Here is a 27,364-nt window from a genome sequence, read left to right as displayed (position 1 = left end):
TGGCACGGAACATTCTTCTGGCAAAGACTGCCTGATTGCACTTATGTAGTTGCCTATGTGTTGAATCTTCTTCAGTCCTGGGTTTGAATACAACACCGCACTGAGTTTTCTTTTAACTTTTCGTCCAGTTTCACCAGAGACAACATTTAAAGAACTAATGGTGTTTTGAATTAAATGAAGGGATTCGTGTCGGGGTGCACCACGAGTTTCTAGGCCCTTAATTGCCTTTGAAAGTGACGAATAATGCACATGGATGAAACTGATATCATTATATACAGTTTCAGATTCAAATGTGTACATTGCTTCATGAACACACGCAGTATGACTATCGTCAATTCTTTTAACTATATCTTTCACTTGATCAAAGTTCTCCTGATAGAACGATACTGCGGATAACCAAGTTCCCCATCTTGTGAGAATAGATTTTGGTGGAAGAGAAACCTGAAGCAGATGAGTTTTATACAACCATACATGAGCCAGTGCTTTTAGGAACAGTTTTTTCCCACTTGAAATTACCTTGTTGACAGATGGAAAGAGAGTACGTATCTCTTTTGCGATACAATGCAATCCATGGGCCAAACATGTAACATGGATGAAATATGAAAAACATACTCCCAAGAGATTGACCAGGTTTCAAAATACACCAAGCTGCATCTGTGACTAAAAGGCGCACTTTGTAACAATCACTCTCCTATTCACTATGCCACAGAAGTTGCAGGAAATTGTTAACAAATGTTGCAACTGTAGCGTGGTTGGTTTTTTCTAGCGCTTTGCACGAAAGTAAATGAGGTTTGCCAGGTTCTTCCAGAAATAATTTACCCACTATGAAGTTCGCAATGTGCCGACCACACAAATCGGTTGTTTCATCTACCGATATCCAGACACACTCCCTCCTATGTCAGATCGTATCGAATCACCAACAGAAATGTGTAATGAAATTAAATAGTTCTTCCTAAGGGTACATTCATCTGGTATTCTTTGATTAGCACAATACTTTTCAAGAAATGAACGTAGATGCAGATTACTCAGTTTATGCAGTGGAATGCTGCTGCATACAAAAGCCTTACAAATATCAGCAGAAAATTTACTAACTTCACACCGTGTCTTCACGTCAGTTAAAAGTAGCTATTGCGTATTCTTAATCTGCTCTTTTGACCTGAGATGTGAAGTTGTTTTGAATGCTGTTCAATTTGAATTCTTCTATCACATTTTACACTCTTGTTGCACACTTGACAGTATTCTACATCACTGTCACTTGTATAGTCACTATTGCCTGATATCCACTGTTTAAATTAAAAAAGACCTAGAGCTCTTATCTTTAGGCATTTTTGCAGTTTAATCTGGTAAAATACTGCAATAGACGACCAGCAAGTTAACAGATGAACGCACTTGTTTAAGCAAACCTTGGGAGGCTACTCTAAGGAGAAAGGAATATCAGAAAGAAGGAAATAGCTGTTGTGAAATGGGTCATAATCCCTCTACCTGCTTGTATTGCGACACTGAAAGCCCTTTCCTTGATCAGGGGAAGGCTTCTCGTGTTGCCAAGGGATGTAAAAGAAACAGAGTTCATTAGATTTTTAATTTCATTCAGAAATCTTCAATAATCGATCACACATAAGAGCAAAATATACCTGTATATGCACTAATGTTCTAAATATGCACTAACGTTCAAAATATGCATCTGCATATGAGCATATGCATTTTTAAAATATCCGGGCCCTAGTGATTAATTAGTACTTTATTAAGGGTAATACCATTTTACATAACAGTAGAGAAGAATAAACAAAACAAAACACACTAAAAAGAAAGTTCAATGGAGTATAAGTAGAAAAATATGTACAGATATATACACAGTTTCCAAATTATGTTCTTAAGTTTATCTTATAATTATACACCCTCAAACAAAACCCCATGACTCAACAGCCCCAAAGGGCCTTAGCCTCCCATGCAACTGCTGCTCAGCCCGAAGGCCAACAGATTACAAGCCATCGTGTGGTTGGCAAGACGAATTCTCGTGACTATTATACTTGGTTTTCCTGACTGGAATTACACCCGTCAGTTACTCTAAAATATAGTTGAAACGTCCAGCTGGCTGAATAAACTAGTCCAGAGTAATGCAACAAGCAAAGCAGCTTAGCTTGACTGTCAGTAAAGCAAGAGTGCACACATACTGAGCGCGCTAGTCATAGCAAACCAAAACCTGGGTTTCCCTACACCTGACAGGTTGCCTGGGACCCGTTCGGACTGCCAGACTTGACAAGTGTGAACGTGAAGTTTGCTATCGATGCGACGTGGATGAGCCATTATATGTTAGTGCAGCTCTGTTGTAGTTAGATGTGCAACCAGCAGGAAAATGAACAAATCAACCGTAAAGGAAATCGAAGAAAAATTAAAAAGATGTGAATTTATTCTAGCAATAAAACAGGGCTCAAGTCTAGCATGGGAAAAATTTTCATGTGTTTATGAACAGGTATCAAATAAGCCAGTAGGTTACTCGCAATGCAATTTTTGCAAAAAGCTATTCAACACCCATTCAGGGACCTCAAGTATGTTGTGACACGTCTGCAAATTTAACCCAAATATTCCACAGTCTAAAAATATTTTGAAAGAGGACAAGGACCTGGTGACTGACAAGTGCGTGGAAATGTGCGCCAAGGACTTGAGACCGTTTACAACTATTGAGGGTGAGGGATTTTTAAATTTAGGGCAAACGCTCATAGAAATGGGCAAAAAGTATGGCTCGGCAGATATTAAAAATGTTATAATCGAAACCGACTTTCAACCTATTAGGTTGTGTTACGTACATTTAGTACGCGTTGAAGAGATGTTAAGTACAGAACAAAAATGGCCAACAAGACACCAGTGGGATCCGAACCCACAACCTCCCGATTTTGCGTCGGTTGCTCTACCAATTGAGCTATGGTGGCCTAAGCCATCTTTGTTCTGTTGGAAAGGATCTAAGCTAAAGGTCTGGTACTACTACCATCACACTGTAGAGTGCGTTTAAGTTGCCCGTTGAGGGCCATGTCAATGAATATTGAATTTTCACGACCACATTGTAATTGAAACCAACTTTCAACCTATTAGGTCATGTTACGTATATTTAGTATGCGTTGAAGAGATGTTAAGTACAGAACAAAAATGGCCAACCAGACACCAGCAGGTTGTGGGTTCGGATCCCACACAGTAAACGGCACAGTATAGTCCTCTGAAGCTTGAGTGGCAAAACTGAGGTGATGACGTTCTGCCTCCCGCTTCAGAGCGAGGAAATCACGATGGTAATTCCCAGACCCAGACACATCCGCGAAATGGCTAGCTAGATGGTTAGCAATCAAGAGTGGTTCAGTGACTATAGTGCCTGTAATGGAAATTCCCGGTACAGAAGATGAACCTTGGGTACATGAAATACGTCGAAGTTTAGTCCACACTTGAGATGATGGAGTATGTGACGTCACAGACGACACATATCTCCCCCACGAAGCTTTCTTACTTTAGCGTATAAGTACTCGAGCCTTAGTGCGGAGTTGTTTAAATGTTACCAAGTTGGCCACAGTAGGCTCAATAACGTTTACGAGCGCGACGGCGTTCTTTGATAGCTGCTGCAATTTCTTCGTTCCACCATGGAACGAATTTTCGGAGAGGAGTCCCTGAGAAGGAGGGAATGGGCTCCTCAGCAGCAGCAAGGATAACTTGTGTTATATAAGTTATATCGCCGTCTACAATCCGCCTGATCTCGCCTTTAAAGATAGCGAGTGATCTAAACTTAGGCCAATCAGCATGTTTAAGAATCCATTGAGGATGAGCCTTGACGGATTTCTGTTTCAACAAAGTAAGAATAATGGGAAAATGGTCACTGTCACAGAGATCATCGTGTGTATTCCATCGAAACAGCGGAACCAATGCTCGGCTACATAGACTTAAGTCTATGCGAGAGTATCTGCCGTAACGTACAATGAAATGAGTTGGTTCCCCTGTGTTCAAAATACATAAATCCAGCTCTGTTACTAATGTTTCCAACTCCCTTCCCCTGGGGCAAGGCGTTTCAGAGCCCCAAATGGGGTGATGGGCGTTAAAATCTCCCAATAAAAGGAAGGGAGGAGTAAGCTGATCTATAAGATCAGTGACATCATTTATGTTAAGAGGCTGGCCTGGTGGAAAATAAACGTTACAAACTTGTTATGACAGGCAGCGGTATCCGCACAGCAACTGCTTCCAGTGGGGTTCTTAGAGGAACCTCTTCGCTATAGGTATCCGAACGAACAAAAATACCCACGCCACCAGACACCCGGTGAGCATAATATCGTTCTGTCGAGTATAGTCCGAAATTTCTCAAGACAGTATGATGACCTGGTCTGAAGTTGGTCTCCTGAACACAGACTATACTCGCCGCAAACTGACTAATGAGCTGATGCAGCTCAGCAAGATGCCTGTCATAACCGTTACAATTCCACTGTAACAGTGCCATAGTGTGGACTATAAAAGGAGTGTTAGGTTGTGAGCGTCAAGATGCTTGTGAACCTCAACACTATCAACATCTACGTCCATAGATGTAGATGACAGCTCGACGTCCAGAACTTCGAAACTTTCCGGGGGAAGGAAGTTCCCCTACGTGGGGAGCGCGCAAGTTTTGGAGCAGGAGTACCTGCTGGTGCAGATTCATACCCTCCAGATGGAGGGCATGATTTCCCTATCACAGGAGAAGTGAGGGAGCGCCCAGTAGGGGTGTTCTTCTTCGCCGCCTTCTTTTCGAGTTTAGACAGGCTGGGAGATGATTTCCCAGCCCTTGTTGATGATGCCGCCTCCGCCGGCTGGGGCGCGGCTTTCACCAACTTCTTAGGGGGGGGGGGGGGGGGTTAGCCTTCCCCCCTTGCTATGCCGGCTTAGAACTGCCAGCCAGCACAGACTTCTGGTTGGTCGAGGTGGGGTGGTTCCCCCACTTCGAGCTGTTACCCTTTGCGACTTTGCTCTGAGGAGCAACAGTCGCCTTACGCGCAGTGATCAACACAGATAATGATGTTGTGAAAGACGAACCTGGGAGACTCTGAGCTATCATGCTGTACTCGAGTGTATGGGCAGGTGTATTCGTGGAATTAAACTCACGGCACGCTTCCTGGTAGGAAGATCTACTGGATCTTCATCTCACTCAGATATACTTGACAATTCCAATCCAGAGGAGAATGAAGACCAGAGCCGTTAGTGCACTTGTACGGAGTTGTGCACTGCTCCGCATCGTAAGCTACTCTTTCACATGTACCACACACAGACCGATTCGAACAATGAGATACCATATGTCCAAATCTCTGGCATTGTTAGCATCGCATAAGAGGCGGGATGTATGGCCTCACATCACAACAATAAGTTGTTAACTTGACTTTCTCTGGTAACACTGACAACTTGAAAGAGACAATGAAGGCACCAGTGGCAACGTCTTCACCACTGACCTTGCACGTAATGCGCAGGACATGTGTCATGCCACGGTTCTTCATGTCTTCCATCAATACTTCGTCAGTGTTCAAAATAAGGTCGCTGTGAAAGATGACTCCACAAACCAGATTCAAGGATTTGTGCTCCTCCACTTTGACGGGGATTTCGCCAAAGTGATCACACTTAAGCAACTGATCGGCTTGCAATGCTGTACGAGTCTTCAAAAGGAAATTACCGTTGCGCATTTTCTTGAGATCCTCAAGTTTGCCATAGACGCCTTCAATGTGTCTACTAAAAAGGATCAATATTACCAACTTAAAATACTGCCCATTGGTTCTGGTAGCAAGCAGAAACCTAGGGAAGCTAGATCACAGTCCTTCACGCTGTGCATGTTCCCAGGGAGTTAAACCTCTCAGGGGAGCAAAAGTTAAAAGACTTCACCTCGGGATGGGCGACTTCGTTTCAAAGCCATGCCCGAAATCATCCTCCCCGAATGCCACCCACTCCGATCAGATGTCTCTAGCCGAATCAAGCTGTCAAGGCTATACCCACCTGGTCATAGCCGGTACTGCCCGGGGTCCGATGTTGGACGATGCCTAATACGGGATGACTGAGGCAATGAGCACTAGGACTCCCTTTCTCCAGTCACCCGCAATAGCATGTACCCCATAGCATGTACAGAGCACTAAATATAGAGAAAAAATAATAAATAATAATATGTCCTCCTAGCATTCGGCTGTGCGGGGACCTGTGTTGTCAGGCGGAAACTACTGCAAGGGTACGTGACGCTCCCACCCGCAAGATCCCTGGGTGGTCACAAATGAGGGCTTTGGGCGTAACCGCACACGTAAGCGGCTCATCTCTGAGCAGCACGCACATCAAAAATTTTGAAATGGTCTACAACTAACCATCAAAAGACAATAAAAAATAAATAAGGGACCATGGCCACATGACCCTTTTAGTCGCCTTCTACGACAGGCAGGGATTACCTGTGAATGTATTCAGCCCCTCCCATCCACAGGAGGTCCAACACACAAACCACAATCCATGTCCGCGCCTAGGTCGCCCCTTTAAGTTGTCTCTTACGACAGGCAGGGGATACCGCAGGTGTATTCTACATGTGCGTCCCCCACCCGCAGGGGGTCATACTCAAAGCAAAAAGTGTGAAAGAAACATAGACATGTATGAAAAAAATATTAGGAAAAGAAAAACAAACAATGGGGAGTTATACTCAATAAAAACTGGTAAAAATAATTTGGACTCCAAGTATGTGCGTAAATATTCTATTCAATATGCAATTCAATTCAAGTGAATTTCTGGGCTAGGGGCGATCTTGATCGGCAAAACAGTTATCTGAATGGTTTTTGTGCTTGCCATTCAGTTAAAACAGAATCAGTGAGATAGTCTGCAAGAAGTTTTTCCCGAAATTTTTTGCCATTTCCAATGGGGAAAGACTTTTTCTACGATTTTAACAGAAAGCAAGGTAAAAGGTACCTTGATAGAAGGGGAAAATATGAGACCAGAAACTGCATATCGGAGGGCCTTACAAAAGATGTCAAGGAATACTAAATGCTTTCCAGTTTCTGAGAGCCATTGAACAAGGGGTATAATCCACAAGTGATATTTAAATCCTTACCTTACTGTGTCCAAAATGTATGATTTGTACAAAGAAAAATGTTTGGGGGAATTTGTGGGGGAACTAATCTACCAAAAAAAAATATTAAAATGACCTCAACCTCTCATTTCGACCAACACGTAAAGACAGGTGCAATTTTTGTGACAAATTGTACTTTAAAATTCAAGCTGCTTCAAATAAGGAAGAGAAAACTTAAAACTGAAAAGGAGCTTCATCTTAGGAAAGCTGAAACTACAAGTTCAGCAATGGCCACCAACACTGAACACAGTACAGAAGCAGATCCCGAAGTGTTGGTAGTGTTTACCTTCAATCTGCAAAAAGCACTAGCATTTCCTAAACTCTCAACATAGATACCTTATTATAAAAGAAACATGTATGTGTACAATTTTGGATGTGACAATTTAACAGATGATAGTATCCACACATACAGCCTCCATGGCTCAGACGGCAGCGCATCGGCCTCTCACTGCTGGATACCATGGTTCAAATCCCGGTCACTCCATGTGAGATTTGTGCAGGACAAAGCAAAGGCGGGACAGGTTTTTCTCCGGGTACTCCAGTTTTCCCTGTCATCTTTCATTCCAGCAACACTCTCCATTATCATTTCATAGCATTTATCAGTCATTAAGAAATCACTTCGGGAGTGACGACCCCACTGTACTAATAGCCTATTTATGGTTCATTCATTACATCCCCAACCCGGTCAAAGACTGGAAAACAGGTTGTAGGTTTTCATTTTCAGTATCCATATGTATTTCTGGGATAAAGCACCTGGGTCAAGGCATTCACAGGAAATTGGTTCCTGTTTAACCCCTTAAGCGGGGAGCTCAGTACACACTAGCTCACTCTCAGGTGGGGAGCGATCTTCCTGATTGAATAAAATATTTAATTACTTGATTAAAAACAATCTTAGACTAAAATGAACTATTGAAGGGCCAAAAGAGAAATATTTACTTGAATATAATGTATTTAATTCTTGAAAAATTCTATTATTTTAATTTTTCAATACTTTGTGCAAAAACGTACTAAGTGCTTTCACACTGATATCGAGATTGCTTCTTCCTAACAGCAAAGCTCTGGTTTTTGTTTATACAATAACTTTCACCTGAATATTTTAGGCAGTTTACTATCAATCTCTGCCTGGAAATAAATGTTTCTGTATATGTAAATTGTAGATTTACAAAGTTTATATACACTTAAAAGATGTGCAATGGAATAAATTATAATACTCGCGAAATTTTCTGTTATGTTGGTTAGCGCTTTCGAGGGATCAAGTTTATATAGCCTCCCTACAATTACTAAGTGACATAAACGGACTACATTACACTACAATACAGGTAATATTTACAGTATTTACAGTCTTCGCAGTGTTAAGTCTTTTAGAGCTGTTCATTATGATAAACACGGAATCAGGTCATGTTATATAACACGTCTCGCCTTCGCATAATTTATATAATTCCATTCCGAAACGCGATCGTTTTCTTGTTATGTAAACTTTACACCCTAGCCACCCTTTCCATAGCAAGAGGTTCTCATCAATTGACATTTTGCCATCAGGGGTATAAGCTTCCAAAAATTTTGCTAACAGGTGGTCAAATACTGGATTTATCTCGTATATTTTTTTTTTTTAGGAAGTTTTGCATTATTCACCTCATTGTCAGAGATATGTATAAAGCTGTGGGGGAAAATCTAATAATAATAATAATAATAATAATAATAATAATAATAATAATAATAATAATAATAATAATGCTATTGACTTCACGTCCCACTAACTACTTTTACGGTTTTCGGAGACACTGAGGTGCCAGAATTTAGTCCCGCAGGAGTTCTTTTGCATGCCAGTAAATCTGCTTACAAGAGGCCGACATATTTGAGCATCTTCAAATACCACCGGTCTGAGCCAGAATAGAACTTGCCAAGTTGGTGTCAGGAGGCCGGCCAGGCCACTCAATCTGGTGAGAAAAAATCTCTTCTGTGTCATCAGCTCATAGAAAATAGGCGTAGTGAACAAGCGACTGCGAGAAATAATGTCCTAATTTAGGTTTCTGTACAATCCCCTTCGACAACAGTATGGCCATAAGAAGCTTTATTTCGTCCTTATTTGTTCGGACATGGTCTTGATCTCGATTCCTACCTTTCATCTTACTAAACTGGGTTTTATGTGCGATTTCCTGCTTGGCATCTTTTGTCTGTTCAGCCATGTTCTGGCATATCTCGTCATAAAAAAGTAATTAAAATATTTCGCTCAGTTATGTTTTCCCTAAAAACACTCTCTTTACATAACGATGGAAATTTGGAACAAAACGGGCATTTCTTTGTCCATTTTCAGTATAAGTTGATGAAGAACTTGCAATGGTTGGATTGTAATCAGTATTATCGTCACAACTGTCACTGTCATGATCGCTACTTGAACTGGAATCAAACATGTGTTGTCTCCTTTGCAACTGCTGAACATTTGCATCAGCTACGCCCAAACCCTGTATATTCGAGCCTGCAGTACTTATTCCAGGTAATTTCCTGTCACTTATGAATTCCCCTTCGGCAGAACTTACTTCACTAATACCACAATTCTCCCCACTAAATTCCAACATTTCGTTTATCATGACCCGTAAATCACCTTCCACAAGCAGTGGGGGCCGGTAATTCGTTACAGATATTTTAGCGGAAAAAATGTAATTTAAAAAGGATTGAATAGAACTCTGGTCTCAGCAGTTTGGACGGAAATCATAAAATATTACGGATGCGTACGATAATACAATGTTGTGTAATTCGCGATAAACACACACTCCAGTCGTGAAGGAAGGGGATAAATCAGGTCACAGTTCTAAAATGTCATCAGAGAGGTCTTTTCAGTGCCATAATCTCTAGAAATCCCTTCAACAGCAATATTATTACAGCCAAGGGACGATTAGGCAATGAGCTAAAGCTTCAGCGCGGAGCTATTAGGCCTTAGGTCGTTCTTGCTCGGACTTCAGTTGCGTTCTTTATATTGCAACTCATGGATGACACATTGGTATTGGGAGAACATGGTTGAAAAAATTCACATCAGAGGGCAGACTCATCCGGAATACGCTCCTGAAAAGAAAAGAAACCTCTGCAGGCAGGCAACTGAAAACAAAAAGAAAAAAATTGAATCGGCGGATATATCCGAGTTCCCCACCGAGCAAGTGACGTGTAGCCGCGTATCTCGCCGCATCGCCCACCCAACGGGTTAATGAAACATATTCATAAATCAGTTACTTCCCAGCAACATGTAATTACAGTGACACGTGTGGTGGACAAAACAGGGATACTGCATTAACACTAGTGAAAGTAATACAAGATCCTGAATCAAGGGTCGACACCTTCGGTTTTAAGTTCCTGCTGTCGGGCCACTCCCACCTGCCTAATGATAGGGACTTTAGTATTATTGAACAGAATGGAGAAAAAAAAAAAAAAAAAAATTCTTATATTGCCAGAAGACATTTATGAAGTAATAAGGAACAGTGGAAGGAAAAATAAATGTATATTCACACAAATGAAGCATTGTGACATTCTCACTGAGGGAGTTGCAAAATATAGAGGTAAAGGAGGAAAAAAATTAAGACAATGATGACTGTATCCACCTCAACATCAAATGTGTGAGATTTGAGAGACAAAAGCCATGCATAATGCTTTACAAAGAAAAAATGAACGAGGACATTGATTTTATGTGCTAACCCTTGTTAGCATATGGCACAATTGAAATTCCACTACTGTATCCACATGCAAGGAAGATGCAAGCACAGAAGAAACAGGATATGCTTGCTTTGCTCCGTTTCATTCCTGCTCTCAATCACGGTTATTCCAATGGCCTACAAACAGTAGAAAATAACGAACAGTAATGATTTAAAACTGATGTGAATGATGATGCTATGAAACATGTTTTACAGTGTATTAAAATGATATTTGTATTCTAAATAAGAACTCTGTGCTAAGAAACAAGTTTTACAATGTAATTTAATGTTAACTGTGTTCTAAATAAGGATTTTGTGCTATGAAACATGTTATGTTTTACAGTGTGATTGAATGACATTTGAGTTTTAAATAAGAATTATGTGCATAATATCATCAACTCTCAATCAATGACAAGTTTACACAATGTAAACAATATTGTACACATATACGCACGGTTTAAACTGATTTGATAGAATCTGAGGATGTTCTTGTAGAACAAAACGTGTCATTCTTTGTTTAATAGTGTGCATTATTTTACAGGTATGTTATAGTTCTTATGTGTGTCATAATTAGAGTTTTCAAAAATCTGAAAATTTTTAAAGGTACATTAAGCCGACAATGGAAAATATGGCTTCCTTCTTAACAAATACAGGAAATACACACTTATGAATAAATACATGAGAATATGGATTTAATTACAAAAACCGCAAAAATATGTAAATAAATATAACATTTAGTTAAATAAAAGAAATATTAAAGCATGTCCATTCCTTAATAATAAGGGTTATGTAGGGAGGGAAGACACATCGAACAGGTTACGACTGTATGTGTTGAGTGTTCACGAAATAAAAGATAAGGGAGAGTGGGTGAATGCAGAGTAGGCTACTATCAAATACAGCAGAGACAATGCAACACTTCTGGACTTAGAATTGTTAAAATGGGAGACAGTTCGCAAGTGGCGCTCCTAGTGGTGTGAACTGGAAATTCGCGCTAAATTCAAATATCAATGGAAATTCATATACGGAAATGGATAAATAATTTACATCTAGAAAGAAAATGTTATTAAGATATTAACTTCAAAGTTGCTAAAGCAATTCTGAATAAATGAAAGAAGAATTCTTTAACAGGTTATTATTTAAAGACTGAAATTAGACATATCATCAAAATGTGAAATGCACTATCGTGAAAGGGATTGATCTTTCATTTATGCATTACCTTTTTTGCTTTAGCATTCCTGCCTGAACATTTCTGGTTAGATGTGTCTATTCCGTCATTTAAAAAACATTGTATCATCACATTAAGACACTTGTCAATAAACATATCGGCACATTCCTGTCTTTTTCTCTTGGAAAGACTACCCCTTTTGGAAGGGTTGGTAGCATTTGATGTTTCATTTCTTGGGAGATTCTGTGTTGGTACAGATCACAGGTTTAATTTGAGGAAAGGGATAAAATAAAGAAAAGCATGCAATAGTTATGTTTTGAGGAATATTTGCATACAATTAGAGTAAGAATTTAACATAGGCTTTGTTGTATAGTCGGGGATTTGTAAAGTTGCTGACCTGAAAATAATCAAAACAGATCATATCATTCTTATTCAAGCCTAACGTACTTCTTTCATATATACCTTATCGAAGTCACTTCTCTGAAATTTCTTTTTTTTTTTTTTTAAAGTTGCTTGACGTCGCACCAACACAGCTAGGTCTTATGGCAACGGTGGGACAGGAAAGGGCTGGGAGTGGGAAGGAGGCAGCCGTGGCCCTAATTAAGGTACAGCCCCAGCATTTGCCTGGCGTGAAAATGGGAAACCACGGAAAACCATCTTCAGGGCTGCCGACAGTGGGGTTCGAACCCACCACATTTCAAAACCCACAGTTCACATCTACAACCCATCAGTATTGAAGGTTAACTGCTGCACTATACAATACAATAAGCTTATTATATTTTAAGCTAGTGAAAATATGGGTCGCACAGGTCAGAAGTTTAGGAAGCACTACAAAAAATTTCTTTGTCACTGGAAGAATATATATGCAAACACAATATTTACTTACATTTTCTTGTCACGAGGGAAATTGGAAGAAAGACCGCAAATCCTTCTGCACTTCATAGTTATTGCAGCCAAACACAGCACATATCTTTCCACTCATGTTAAGAGGAGATATAAAGGAATGACACACGCTACTATTTACGTATATTAACTTACTGCAAACGCATAAATAACACCAAAAATTTCACAAACAAATACAGGTGCTCTTATGACAGAATCAGTAACCCCAGGTCACACCGCTAGACCGAACTCTCATCGCTGTACCTCAATATCTCGCACACTGTCGTGTATTATCCCTGCTGTATTTGGTACTACTGCCAGGAGAAAAATACAGATGAAATACGGCATACAAGATGTTGGAATGTACATAAAGAAAACTATGAAATGCATTATTATTAAGTGATAAAATGTCGATGTTCAACATGATCTTATCATTGTAATAAATTCACTAAGTCAAGATGTATAGGAAGGAAAGATGGAAAGAAAGTTCTTACCTCCTTTGACTTCAGTGAGCTATTGTTGATAAGATTTTCTGGATATGTGAATGCTGTTCCAATACGCCGTCTAAATGGTGGTGGAGACTCGCCAGCCTCCAATGGTATTTCCGGTGGCAGTACACCTGTTAATTCAGCCTCCTTTATACATAAGGATTTCAGCTCTTGAGTTTTATCATGCAGCTTAGCTTCCAAAGTATCTTTGCGAGCTTGCAATGTTGCGAATAGCTGGCTTGTCGAGCGCCCACTGTCCAGCATCTCGCTTTCTGTTGGAAAATAAAGAATAATTTAGTAACACCAGGAGAAAGAACAATTCAAAAATTCAAACTTTTTTTTTTTTTTAAATGATCTTTTGTTGAATTACAGTGTAGCACTATTCAGTCACTTACTGCTTACAGAATATTTATCCTTAAGGATGCTGATAGAGAGGGTTTGAACCCAAACCATGCAGCCACCCGCTTGGTTTTCCAAGCTTTCAATAATAGAGAAAAAATATAGAACAAATAATGAAAATGAAAATCCACAGCCTGTTTCCAGTCATTCAACCGGGTCAGGAATGGAATGAATGTAGCCCCCATCTAGCGGTGATGATAGCAATGGTGCCAGCTGACGAAGCCTGTTGCACTCCTCTGGGGCAATGATTAATGAATGACAAATGAAATGAAATGATACTGGAGAGTGTTGCTGGAATGAAATATGACAGGAAAAACAGGAGTACCCGGAGAAAAACCTCTCCCGCTTCTGCTTTTTCCAGCACAAATCTCGCATGGAGTGACCGGGAGAAAACAAATAACAATAATTAAAAAATAAAATTTATCTGATTTATCACAAGAATGTTATTCAAATAATGGTAAAATAACCTCCTGGCCTCTTCAGCAATTCCTAATTAACAAAATAAGTATTGTATTACTTTGAACGAAATGGCCACAGAATCTGCAACAAAAATATCTGCTCAACAAAATATTCATTTAATACATGACATTCCCCATGTCACTACAGCCCTAGTGGGCATTAATCTACCAAGTGACCACTGCTGAGCTAAAAGGCCTGCAGATTAGGAGGTGACACATGGTTAACACAAAGAATTCACTTGGCCGCTACTCTTAGTTTTCTAGACCGGACCACTGTCTCACCATCAGGTAACACCTCAACCGTTGTTACATAAACTGAGTGGACCTCGAATCAGCCCTCTGATCCAGGTAAAAATCCCTGTCATGGCTGGAAATTGAACCTGGGGCCTCCATGTAAGAGGCAAGCTTGCTACTAGACTGCAGGGCTGGATGATGATGATAATGATGATGATGATGATGATCCTGAGAGTTGGGTGGAGCCTACATGCTAGAGATCTGTTTCAATAGATTTATTGGGACATTTGAGAACTGTGAATAAAACTAAAATGTTGGTACTGTAATGTTACAAAAGAAAATAAGCAGTTCAGGGTCTATGAACATAAATAATCATCATCATCATCATCATAGACTGTTATGCCTTTCAGTGTTCAGCCTCTGTTTATTAACGAAGTGCCTAAACAAACGATCAAGTGGATTTCATGTGTAACGAGCCTTTATGAACAATACGTGTCACATGCCCCAAGACTCAAACACTCAGCTTTATAAGCCTTTTCCACAATTAGGACAAGATGTTCTTAAGAATGTGTTGTTAGTACCTATAAAACCTGTACTTTATGTGTATTTTAATCTTGAACTATGAACACAGCTGAAGATATTTTCAAAAGAAAATTAAACATGTAAGTTACCATATTTAGAGATTAATGTTACTTTTATGTAAGAATAATCGAGGATTATTAAAGTGGTGGAAAGGTGGAATTCTTTAACTTGTTAGTAGAGTTTTTACATACTAAAATTCCACTGCAAACCAATATGAAGTTTATTACATGTAAAAGTTATTTGAAGCCTAAGGAGTCTTTCATTTTCATGCAATTCGAGGCCCTTGTCTTTCTTTGCCCGATACCTTCATTCTTTGAAGTGTTGGTTCTCTTCCATATTTTTGCTCTGATTTGTGTTATATAGAGGATAGTTGCTAGTTGTATTTCTTCTTAAAACAATAATCACCACCATCAACACCATTCTCACCAAGGCAGCTACAGTTTGAATCCCAGCCAATACATGTGGGAGTTTTAAAATGAAAAGTCACATCCCTGTTGTTCGGATACCACATAAAACGGGATGTTCTATGGCTACAAACACAATACAACACTCACATTTCAAAATACAAGCTTGCTTGCTTCTGTACAGACAGACACTCATGCTCTGCGGCACTGCGGTTTACTGTGGCAATAAGAAACCCTGCATCACACATACAGTACACAGCCCAAGCTGTCATACCTGTCATTCACATGAAAGTTTAGATACAACTGCAGCAGTAAAGCCATCTAGCATGCACAAGAGGCAGCAGAAGTGAAAGAGCACACCTCATCTAACAACAACAGTCAGTCAACAGGGATGTAGCGTATATTGATGTACGAGATGTATTACATACCTTGGAATCTCATTCAAGGTGATATATATATATAATTTCGTGTGGCTATTTCTAGCCGAGTGCAGCCCTTGTAAGGCAGACCCTCCGATGAGGGTGGGCGGCATCTGCCATGTGTAGGTAACTGCGTGTTACTGTGGTGGAGGATAGTGTTATGTGTGGTGTGTGAGTTGCAGGGATGTTGGGGACAGCACAAACACCCAGCCCCCGGGCCATTGGAATTAACCAATGAAGGTTAAAATCCCAGACCCGGCCGGGAATCGAACCCGGGACCCTCTGAACCGAAGGCCAGTACGCTGACCATTCAGCCAACGAGTCGGACATTCAAGGTGATGAGTTATACATACTAATCCAACATTTAGTTGTTTTGATGCAAAAGAAGTTTTCTTTTACTTAAACTCAAACTTATTTAAACTAGCACTTCGACTGAAACTAAGGCCAGCTGAAGAATTACTATCGCCAGTAAGCCAAGGCTGGTTGCCAGCTTCGTTTCAAAACAGCACGCAACATCCCAACTTCTCAATATCTGAAGCCATATCTTTTCAGTTTCGATTCAGTTAATTTATAACTGTCAGCTTAATCAGTCTGCCAAAACTACTTTTGAGTAATAAATTTATAAACAATCTGAAAAAGAAAACATATGGTAACAGTATTCTACTTGAATTCAATTTTAATTAAGTTGTTAATCAAATCTCCAAGATTGCTACATAACATGACAACAAATATTAGAAAATGTCTAATATAAGAATTTTAGAAAGCGAATCATGGCTATGTGGTTGTTAGATGTTAAATAAACTGGTTTGCTGGTCTCGTCTTCTTTTTTCCAGTGAAAAGTCTGTGTGGAATACAAATGGCTATGAAGATTTAAACAATATTTATAAGGCAGCCAAAAAGCAAACCTATACTTGTAGTCATACAATATGTGAAAGCAACTTAACATGTTCGGAAAAACTTCAATAGAATTTTCTTTGAATGCTCAATGTACACTTTAACAAAGCCATACTTGCACAGTTCGCTTGGGCTGTGTGTTTTCTAGGAAAACAAGGGCTTGCCTTTTGTGGTCACAACAAGAGTAAGGTATCTATTACCAGACAGAATTATACTGAATATTTCAATGAGGTTGTAACATGACACGTACTTGGAAGAACACCCACAAAAGTCCACTATTTTGTGCAACTTTGCCCGATATTCTGAATGATTTGATTTTAAGTGTAGGTGTAGTTCTGACCTGTGAAATAAAGAAGAAAATCTCTAATGCCCCCTTTGTGTCATTAATATTAGAGGAAACTCCTGATGTGAGTAGTATGGAACAGCTACCTGCTGTATTGGTATCGTAACTGGCGATGGTAATATTGAAGAAAGGTTTATTTGTTTAACAGATAGAAGTTCTGAACCACATTCTCTGCTTAATTAACAATTTTGATTGTTCAGACATATGATGAAACAGCAGTCATGGCAGGGAATCATATTGGATTGCAATGAAAGCTCAGAGAGCATTGTATGTCAGCTATATACATTCACTGCTATGCCCATCAGCTAAATCTTGTGCTCCTACAATCAGCTAGTTTCATCACGGAAGCTCAAACTTTCCTTTATTACACTCGCAAGTTTAGGGACTTTTTTATTTTTATAAATCAACGAGAATTCACGCTTTGGATGTGCAGGTGACAAAAACGAATTCACTCAGTTCCTCAGATTTCATGGGATTTTTAAAGTTGCTTAATGCGAACAGTGAAAGAACATAAGGTTGACATGGGAAATTTATTTGAGTTAATGTTCAAAAATGAAAACTCACAATGGGAAGAAAGTTAAAGCATTTCACTTTCAATTTCCTTTTAACAGTTTATTCCACCGAGCTCGATAGCTGCAGTCGCTTAAATGCGGCCAGTATCCAGTAATCGGGAGATAGTGGGTTCGAGCCCCACTGTCGGCAGCCCTGAAGATGGTTTTCCGTGGTTTCCCATTTTCACACCAGGCAAATGCCGGGGCTGTACCTTAATTAAGGCCACGGCCGCTTCCTTCCACTTCCTAGGCATTTCCTCTCCCATCGTCGCCGTAAGACATATCTGTGTCGGTGCGACGTAAAACAAAATAGCAAAAAAAAAAAAAAAAAACAGTTTATTCCAATATTTTTCAGTACTCTGATGTCCTCTTCCAAGTACTCCAGAAAAACTGTCAGACATTTCCTACTGTAATAGAATGTTAGAGAATTTTGAGAAATACTAGCAAAATTATAGAAGTTAATTTAATGGACTTTAGGAGGAAATGACAGACTGTGACAGTGAACCTCAAGCTAAGAGAATTTGTCTCAGTGGTTGTTTGAAGCTATTGAAACTGTAGGACTATGTGTATATCACAGATTTAGCAAAATTTCAAAGCTACAATTTCTCTGTCCTCTTGACTAAGTACAAGTTCGCAAACTTTTTATAAAAAATTCCCAAAAGAGGCACTTGCAAGTCTTAAAGTAAATTATGGGGCTTTTGTAAATTTCATCGGACTTAAAAGTGAATTGTGTGTAGTTTATGGTGATCCTAATATGAAAAAGAACAGTATCTCAGAGTTGCATCAATACCGGGTATATGAAAGCAATGCATCTTTCCAGTGGTTTCTGAAACATTCAAGCAGACAGCTTTAATCATGACCATACCAGAAACTAGTGTGCTTTGAAAGAAATAACTTTCCACTGCTCGAAAAGAATTTTAAAAAGTTGGCAGTAGGCTGTCACTATTGTAACGGCTGCAGGGTTTTGAGGGTTTTGTAGACTTACTTATTTGTTATTCTATACTCCTGACCACGATGTATTTACAACAACGGCTAACCTCCAACAGAGCGCACGAGTCAACACAGTGCCACCTTATAACAGAATATGTGTGTGATGTCATATATTTAGCAGAGATTTTGCCTTATTTTGAAGTACTATTTCATGAAAACTACATTTCAGATTTTAAACTTTTTTTCACCAACAGGTAACCTCCTCTTTTATCTGTCAATTGAGACATTAAACATAATGGTAAGTTAAATACTCTAGGCGATATATGCATTCTACCGAAACACTAAAAGCATCTTAAAATTTTTCTTTCCATGTGCCCGTTTGCGAGGAACATAAGTCAACGTTAAAATTATCTTTGCAAAGCTATACATGAAGAAGACTCTTGGCTCTTGATCTAATGAACATTGAAGGTAAACTTCTGCCAAATCTACACTCTAGCTCTTCATCTGAAGATGATGTCATTGATGTCTTTGAACAGAAAAACCGGAGGATCCAGCTAATTTACAAGAAGCTAGAACGAGTTAGCCATGTAGCTGCGAGCTTGAATCCGGGTGATAGTGTTTTCGAACCCCACGGTTGACAGCCCTGAAGATGGTTTTCCGTGGTTTGCCATTTTCACACCTTAATTACGGCCACAACCACTTCCTTCCCACTCCAAGGCCTTTCCTATTCCATTGTCGCCGTAAGACCTACCTGTGTCGGTAGAAAGAGATTTAAGAATAATTAGAAAGATCGAAAAAGGAAAATTGATGACCGAGTTGGAAAATATATACATCCAATTAGACCAACATTTCAACAAAGATAAAAACTTGAACGATGAGATTGAAGTTAAGAACCCTTTAACTGAACAGTTATCAAATTTAATACAAAGATTTAAGTTTGATAGACGAAAATTTGCCAACATTTTTGTTCCTAACAATATCAATAGTCACTCTACGCAAATAAGCATCCCGACCTATGCTACTTCTAGATATTCCTCTCCACAAATCACTCCATCCACCACGGCGTTGCCTACCACTGCTTCTCCTTCCAGCTCTCCACAGTTACAAATCCACATATCAGAGTCCTACAGGCAGGCCGACCGTGCAGCACTTCAAACCCACGGGCTCCGGCAGCCCAGCCTGTGCAGTGCCGTTCTCTTCTGACGCGGCAGCGTACTGGCCCACAGCACTGGTCTCATACAGCCCACTGCACTGGGCGGGCTCAATGGAATAACCTTGAGTACTTCTCCACAATAACATGTGCGCCGTGCACAACGAAATGTTCACGTCACACTACTATTGGGATCATTCACTCTACGAAATCCCATGCGCTAATAACATATTTAAAGTAGGCTAATCGCATTTTGAAATTAAACGGTAGAGATTTCTCCTGCACTGTAGTAATAATAATAATAACAATAATAACTGAAAACAAAGAGAAACTTTATTATAAACTAATATTCGTTTGCAATTGACATCAAATTAACTGATAATGAACCAAAATAACACGAAGCATATTCATAGGACTTAATTCGCGTTTACCTCAAAATAAAATACGAACAGAAATGACGTGAAATATGCCAACAACAAAAACAAACCTGAACATAGCTTTTACTTAGTGAGCGTAGTTTACTGGTCATTGTTAATGTGGTGGAATGGAATTACTGTGAATGAAAAGAAGAACATGAGCATTGTCTGGTTGTAGAGGAGACCACCGTGCGTTGAGAATGAAGCCCACTGAACTGAAATTTATCTCTGAAGATGAACTTGATGCGTGTATACATATTACTTTCTTAGCTATCTGGTGAAATTTTGGATAGTTTTGTCCATTTGTTCTCCAATGGGACGCTATACCTATCTTCTTCCATTCCACAATTTTGCTTTAAATATCTTTCCAGCTCATCTGTTGGAATAGCAGCATCATGAACGTCAGTCCACGAAGAAAACTCATTACTCTGGCAGGTTGTGGCATAGTCGTGGAGACTGACGACACGGAAACATTAGAATGCTCGCCATTCAAGCACACCTTGTTCATCGTTAGTTTTTTATCTAATCGTAAAAAGACAAAATCAGCCCGACTCCTTTAATTTATACTAATATAATAAAGAGAGAGCGCGAATTTTGTTAGTTTGTGTATATCTGGAGGGTAATCTCAGAAACTACTGGACCGATTCTAAAAATCCTTTTATTAACGTAAATATACATTATCCCTGAGGGACATGGGATGTATTTTATTTTCAAAACAATTTGAGGTGGGGGGGCGATGGGGGGGATATAAAAATAATAGGCTAATATAGGCAAAATATCAAATTTGTTTCGCAAGGACGAGACTAAGCTCATTTTAAGCCCCTTGACCCAAAGAACAAATCTTGGTAAGCCCTAAGGGTGATATAGATGTTGAATCCCATAGGGAATATGAAATATTTGTCCTGAATGAGTAAATTTATAATACCAATATAAATGGTCCGTTATTGGACATTATAAATTTTCCAGCTAACTCATTCTTGGTTGCCAGTGTTTCGCCCTCGTGTGCTAGGGTGGGCCCACTGTCGGTGGATCCAGTTAGCCTACGCAGTGGCCTCCACGGTATGCACTAGCCAGCGTATTGGTAGGTGTGCTAGGTACCAACTGATGAGCCCACTCTAGCACACGAGGGCGAAACGCTGGCAACCAAGAATGAGTTAGCTGGAAAATTTATAATGTCCAATAACGGACCATTTATATTGGTATTATAAGCCCTACGGGCCCGAAAACCATGTTTTAACGCCCTAAAACTGACCATTATGGAGATACTGGCACCACACTACCCCTGCTCTCGGAATCGGATAACAAAATTAACCATGGCAACGCCAGCTCCAGGATTCTACAGCAGCGAGATTATGCATGTACGTTTGGGCATAGCTGCCAACCAAAATTTGTACACATAATCCCTGAGCCTATCTACAATATATCTAAAAAACTTAACATGTTACAAGCGTGAAGTGGTATTTATAATCTCTTTTAAAAATAAACAGACATGTAATATTTTGTTTTCGGAAAAGACACTTGGGGGGGGTAAAAAAGACTGAAATGTGGGTTGGCGCGAATTTTTAAGATGAGCATATCTACAGTATATCTCAAACACTTAACATGTTACAGATGTGAAAATTGATATTTTTAATATTTTAAAAATAAAAAACAAGTATTATTTTGTTTTTTTAAAAACCACTTACCGTGGGGGTAAAAGGGACTGAAAAGGGGATTGAATTAATTTTATTAGTGTACTGATTCTCAAAAACTGAAGTTGTTACAGACGTAAAAATTGGTATTTAGAGTCTCCTTTAAAAAGAAAGAAATATGTATTCTTTTGGTTTTGGAAAATCCACTTAAGGGGGGATGAAAGGACTGAAATACTAGTTGAATTATTTGTATGAGGATACTTATATCTAAAAAAACCTAAAGATGTCGCAGACGTGAAAATGGGAATTTGAAATCACCTTTAAAAATAAAACACACTAATTTTGGGGGGTAGAATTAACTTTGGACGGGGGGGGGGGGGGGGGGGGGTGAAATAGGTGTTGAATTCTTTTCATGAGGATACAAATATCTCAAGAACTGAAGATGTTACATTCGTGATAATTGGTATTTGGCAGTTCCTTTATCAATAAACACGTATTTTTTGTTTACGGAAAACCACGTAAGGGACTGAAAAGGATTGAAAAAGCAGGTGAATTTTTAAAATGAGTACCGGTATATCTACAGTGTATGTCAAAAACTTTACGTATCACAGACATGGAACTTGGTACTTGGAATATCCTTTAAAAATAAAGAAACATGTCTCTCATTTTTGTTTTAGGAAAATCCACGTAGGTGGGGGTGGAAGAAGGGCTGATAAAGGGGTTGAATTCCTTTTATGCGGATACTTATATCTCAAAACCTGAAGATGTTACAGATGTGGAAACATGTATTTGTAATCTCCTTTAAAAATAAAGAAACCTTTTTTTAAAGACATTCTCACGTGTACAGTTCTATATCGCATGGTCATCTCAGCCCCAATAGGCAATAGCAAAAACTTGGTTTACAAAGAGTTTCTGGGGTAAATGAAACTCAATTTTTCAGTGAGGTTTTATACTTCAGGGATTTTCAGATAATGTCTTAGTACAGTACCGAGGAACGATTACTTTTATCAAATTACGAAATCCACGCGAGAAGCCACGGGTAACTGCTAGTGTGTACATAAAGTTCAAAGCAGGTCATACAGCACATAAAATTAACGTCTTTCCCATCACCGTCAACTGCAGGCTTGAATACCAACCAAATACGACTTTTAAGTTTAGGATCTAGTTCAGAAGTCTTGTATTGTGCGGTTTTTAGTTTGGTTGTTGCTTCTTGTTTTTTTACTTCACGATTTCTTGCCGCGGTTTCTTTTCTTTTGGAACTACAGTCCACATTCGTTTCCGATAACAGGATACACGGAGAAGTCAACCTGAAAACCACAGCAAATTTGATCGGCTCCACTCGACCGTAATGCAACGCACTCCGCTGACACGCAGTACACTGTACACACTGAAGCAATCAGCCCATAGAACTACCACAGCGCTGTCCTTGGCTCACCGCGTACGAATGACAGAGCGCTGCCCAGACCGGCCCGAGCGATGACGTCACGGGCTTCGTATGTTCGAGCCTTTCAAAGCCCATTGCAGTCTACTGCCGAAGCAGCTCATGGGCTGGGCCTCTCTGCAGGACTCTGCCACACATACAACACAAGGAGTGCTAGTGCAACGACAGGCAGTCGTCAAGCAGCCGTGAACACTAACAGATACACAGGCAGGAGTCGAAGTGGTAAGTGCTGATCCTTTAATGCGAGGCTTCGATATTTTAATATAATATATCCTTACAAAATTTTCTCATGTTACAGATATGTCAACAAGCTCATTGCTTAGTTTGGAGAAATCATAGTTCAACTGTCAACATTAAGTTTGAATGTCCCTTTTGACCCAGGCTTTATTTATACACACGGATTATTAACTCCTGAACAAGATCATTGTAAAGTTCGATTACAAGTTTCAACATATGCCAATTCAAGTGTGTAAGAATCAATACCTATAATAAGAAATGGTATAACATAAGCTGCCGATAGCAAGAAGACGAACACAATAGTTCTTTAGCCTGATCTCATAAAATGTTTTGAGAGTGTAATAAGATCATTTTTACAAGCTTATAAGAAGTGACAATGATTCTTCAAGATTTTAGTATAACATTTTAAGTAAACAACAAACTTTTATACTATAATAGTTTCAATTGAATGTGAATAACCGTTATACTTAGACCAGTCATTTTGATGTTTATACAAGAAAATTGTAATAGTTTTAATTGAATGTGAATAACTGTTAACTTAGATTACAACCATTTTGACACAATAGATAAAATAATTGTATTTAACCAAGTTTCTTAAAAATTGCATTAATTTTAAGCTTGCTAATGACAAATCCATCATGTAAGTTCTAGGTCAATATTCCTGATTAGCCTTAGGATTCTAAAGTGGCTGAAAGAGGCTCAGAAAATGAGCGAAACATGTACCATGTCTTAATAATTTAGCAATAAAATAAGGATGAAATCCTAATTTTGTAAGCTAGTTGAGTATTGAATAGGTGGAATAATAAATTTATTATTTTTACTTACTTGTCTGAGGAAGATACCGGAACAGAGGAAAGGAGAGAGGAACATTTAATGGCAGTATAGGCAAGGTCAACCACGTGCTACAACCCAGAGTCAGGACTGTTATCTTGCCGTAAGTACCTGAAGATGATTAACCAGTACAGCACCTGCACTGGCTAGACACCACGTGGCACCCTCTGGGTCAAATATCTCCTGTCATACTGTGTATCATCAGCTTCAAGAGGTTGTTCTATATACTTGGCAATCCATCAGATACATTCCCCTCACCCAAATGCATCATGTGTCTCTGCTCATTGATTGTGTTGTCCTGCCCTCAATGATGGGACCGAGAAACAATGGGTAGTGTCCTCTTCATGGATGAGTAGCAGTTAAGTCTGGAGAGTATTTTCACTGTCTATTCATCTGGTGCACCCCTGGATCATGTTACAACCTGCCAATATTGTGTAAAGGAATCGATATGGCAGGATCGGTGTTCTCGTCTGGGAAGACATCATGCATGTGTTTCCTTGGGGTACTGTGACGGGTGCAGTCTATATGGATGACATCCTGCAACAGTATGTGTGACTTTCTTGTGGTGCATATGGACCTGGGTTCTGCCTGATGGATGATAAATACCCACCCACACATAGTGGACAAGTACCAGCTAAATGAGAACATCACACATCTAGAGTGGCGAGCTCGCTCCCCACACTTCAATCTAATTGAACAAGCCGGCGATGCCCTAGGCTGAAGGACTGCACCAAAAGTGGCTGTGCATTGTCCTGAAGAAATGCAATAACTTTATTTAGAAAGTTTCCTTGCTCATACAATCTCTATAAAATTTCACAACAGGATGCAACGGTAAATGTGACTCCACTGGGTGTGAATTCTGTGTGAACAACTTCTTTGTGGAGGAAAAAGGTCAACATCATCTTTCCGGCTGATGAAATCACTCAACAGAGTTTCAAAGGAAGGGAAATGGAATGTTTCCATTCAGTTGAACTCTGCTTCGTTTTTGGTGAGAACAGATGAACCAAGTTTTCGGGCATTATTGTGTACAGAGAAGTACTTTCCTTCCATTACATAACTATCCACAAATGTGAGAGCTGTTCGGAAAAAGATGATCCTTGTGTTGGTCAGTCAATTGGTACTCATTAAGCTTTACAGAACTTCAGATGCCCTGTGATGTGGACCACACTTTCATACAAAATCTCAGTATATCCACAATTTTATCTACCAATTTGCCTGTTCTCATAAATAAATTTGTTAACATATTCCTTGCCCTCATTGTCAACGTTGACAAGTCTTCCTTGCTCGTCATTGTCCTCAGTATTTCTACACCCTTTCTCGACCAAAGCCAACAACTCCGCAATCGCCTCATGCATATTTCCTTAATCATACTCTTCAAACAACTAAATATAAATGTTGGTGGGGGTACAGTGAAAGTGCTAAATTATTTTTGATCATGCAATATTAAATTTTTTTTTTGCTAGGGGCTTTACGTCACACCGACACAGATAGGTCTTATGGCGACGATGGGATAGGAAAGGCCTAGGAGTTGGAAGGAAGCGGCCGTGGCCTTAATTAAGGTACAGCCCCAGCATTTGCCTCGTGTGAAAATGGGAAACCACGGAAAACCATCTTCAGGGCTGCTGATAGTGGGATTCGAACCTACTATCTCCCGGATGCAAGCTCACAGCCGCGCGCCTCTACGCGCACGGCCAACTTGCCCGGTAAACAATATTAACTCTCAGAAGTACAGTTGAATATATTAAATGCTATAACAGGTTACCCACGAGCAGATTTTAATATATTAAATGGTCAGAGATCCAGCGTCACTGGCAGACGTAGTAATCAAAAACTCTACAGATGGCAGTAAATGACACTTATAGGTCCGGCTGAAAGGGGAAACCACAAATAGAGTTGTGCTATCTCCCTGCTAGCTTTTTACAAGCTGCGAGAGGCTATCGAGTTCAGTCAAGCGTGTCTCGCGAGATTTGAGACCGGGTTATCTTTTTTTCAATTTATATAGCTGTTTGGCGACATGTTGAGTAAAAAGAGAGTCAATGAGAAATAGACTGGTTCAATTTTGGACTCTACAGCTGTAGATGAAAGTGATTTTTCATTTGAAGAGTCCAAAGACGGAAATTCAATTTGTGAGTCTTCTCAGTGCAAGAGCGATACAAGTGACCTGGAGAACGAAACTGCTGATGAAATGACTGACGTAAGTAACTTGGACCCAGAACCTTCAAGTACCATTCCGATATATAACATTAATCAAGGACCAATTTTACATTCATATTTTGACATGGCGACCGAGCCTACAGAATACTTTTGACTATTTTCTGATATTGAAATTTTGACATAATTCACCAGGAAACAGTAAGTCAGGGAAACAAATGCAAACAACAGGCAACACCTCCCCCAAGAACACGTAGAATCAAAGACCAGTCATCTCCAACACTATCTGATATAAGGGCTTTGACTGGCATAATAACTTATTTGTGGGATGACTGTTATGCCCTTTTCTGCAGTGACATGCTGCTGCAAAAAATTGATAATATTCTACAGACTTCTGCGACAGAGTACGTCCAATATTCAAGTAATTAATATTAATTCATATGCATGTTTACAGTTAGTGTTCGATAATTCTGGATGAGTTTTAATTTTCCATATTTTCTGCCCGCAGAGAGTTAAAGGGTCCCAGGAATGTACAAAGAGTAGGGCCCTATGGCTAAATAGTTAGCGTGCTGGCCTTTGGTCACAGGGGTCTCAGGTTCGATTTCCAGCAGAGTCGGGAATTTTAACCATAACTGGTTAATTCCGCTGGCACGGGGGCTGGGTGTATGTGTCGTCTTCATCATCATTTCATGCTCGCCACGATGCGCAGATCGCCTACAGGTGTCAACTCAAGAGACCTGCACCTGGTAAGCCAAACATGTCCTCGGACACTCCCGGCACTAAAAGCCATACGCCGTTACAATGTATAAAAAACAAAATCTTACCCACATATATAACAAATAAGTTTTTAGTCATATAATACAGTACTGTATGTACACTGACTTTAAAAAAAAACTAATTACTGTGTTGTACAGAATAGAACTGACTTTAAAAAATGTTCATGCCATGTAATTAAGAAAAAATATCCCAACTTTCTCAGTAGTATATGACTGTTCCTGTT

General features: G+C 39.5%; 1 protein-coding gene and 1 non-coding gene across 3 annotated transcripts in view; both read right to left on the bottom strand.

Moving 5' to 3' along the window:
• sstn (stepping stone) overlaps positions 1-27,364 on the bottom strand; it is a 204,872-nt gene that overhangs the window by 121,368 nt on the left and 56,140 nt on the right. For both annotated transcript variants that reach the window (XM_067141258.2, XM_067141259.2), the window contains one exon: positions 13,300-13,565. In XM_067141258.2, coding sequence (XP_066997359.2) covers positions 13,300-13,565 — 266 coding nt within the window. The remainder of the gene's footprint in view (positions 1-13,299; positions 13,566-27,364) is intronic.
• Positions 2,855-2,928, bottom strand: TRNAL-CAA (transfer RNA leucine (anticodon CAA)). Its single transcript has one exon. It is a non-coding gene; the product is annotated as a tRNA-Leu (tRNA).

This window comes from Anabrus simplex, chromosome 2 (genome assembly GCF_040414725.1).
Source record: "Anabrus simplex isolate iqAnaSimp1 chromosome 2, ASM4041472v1, whole genome shotgun sequence".
In the NCBI taxonomy this organism is placed as follows: domain Eukaryota; kingdom Metazoa; phylum Arthropoda; class Insecta; order Orthoptera; family Tettigoniidae; genus Anabrus; species Anabrus simplex.
Note: the sequence above shows the minus strand (reverse complement) of the source record. Positions and strands in the feature narration are given on the sequence as shown.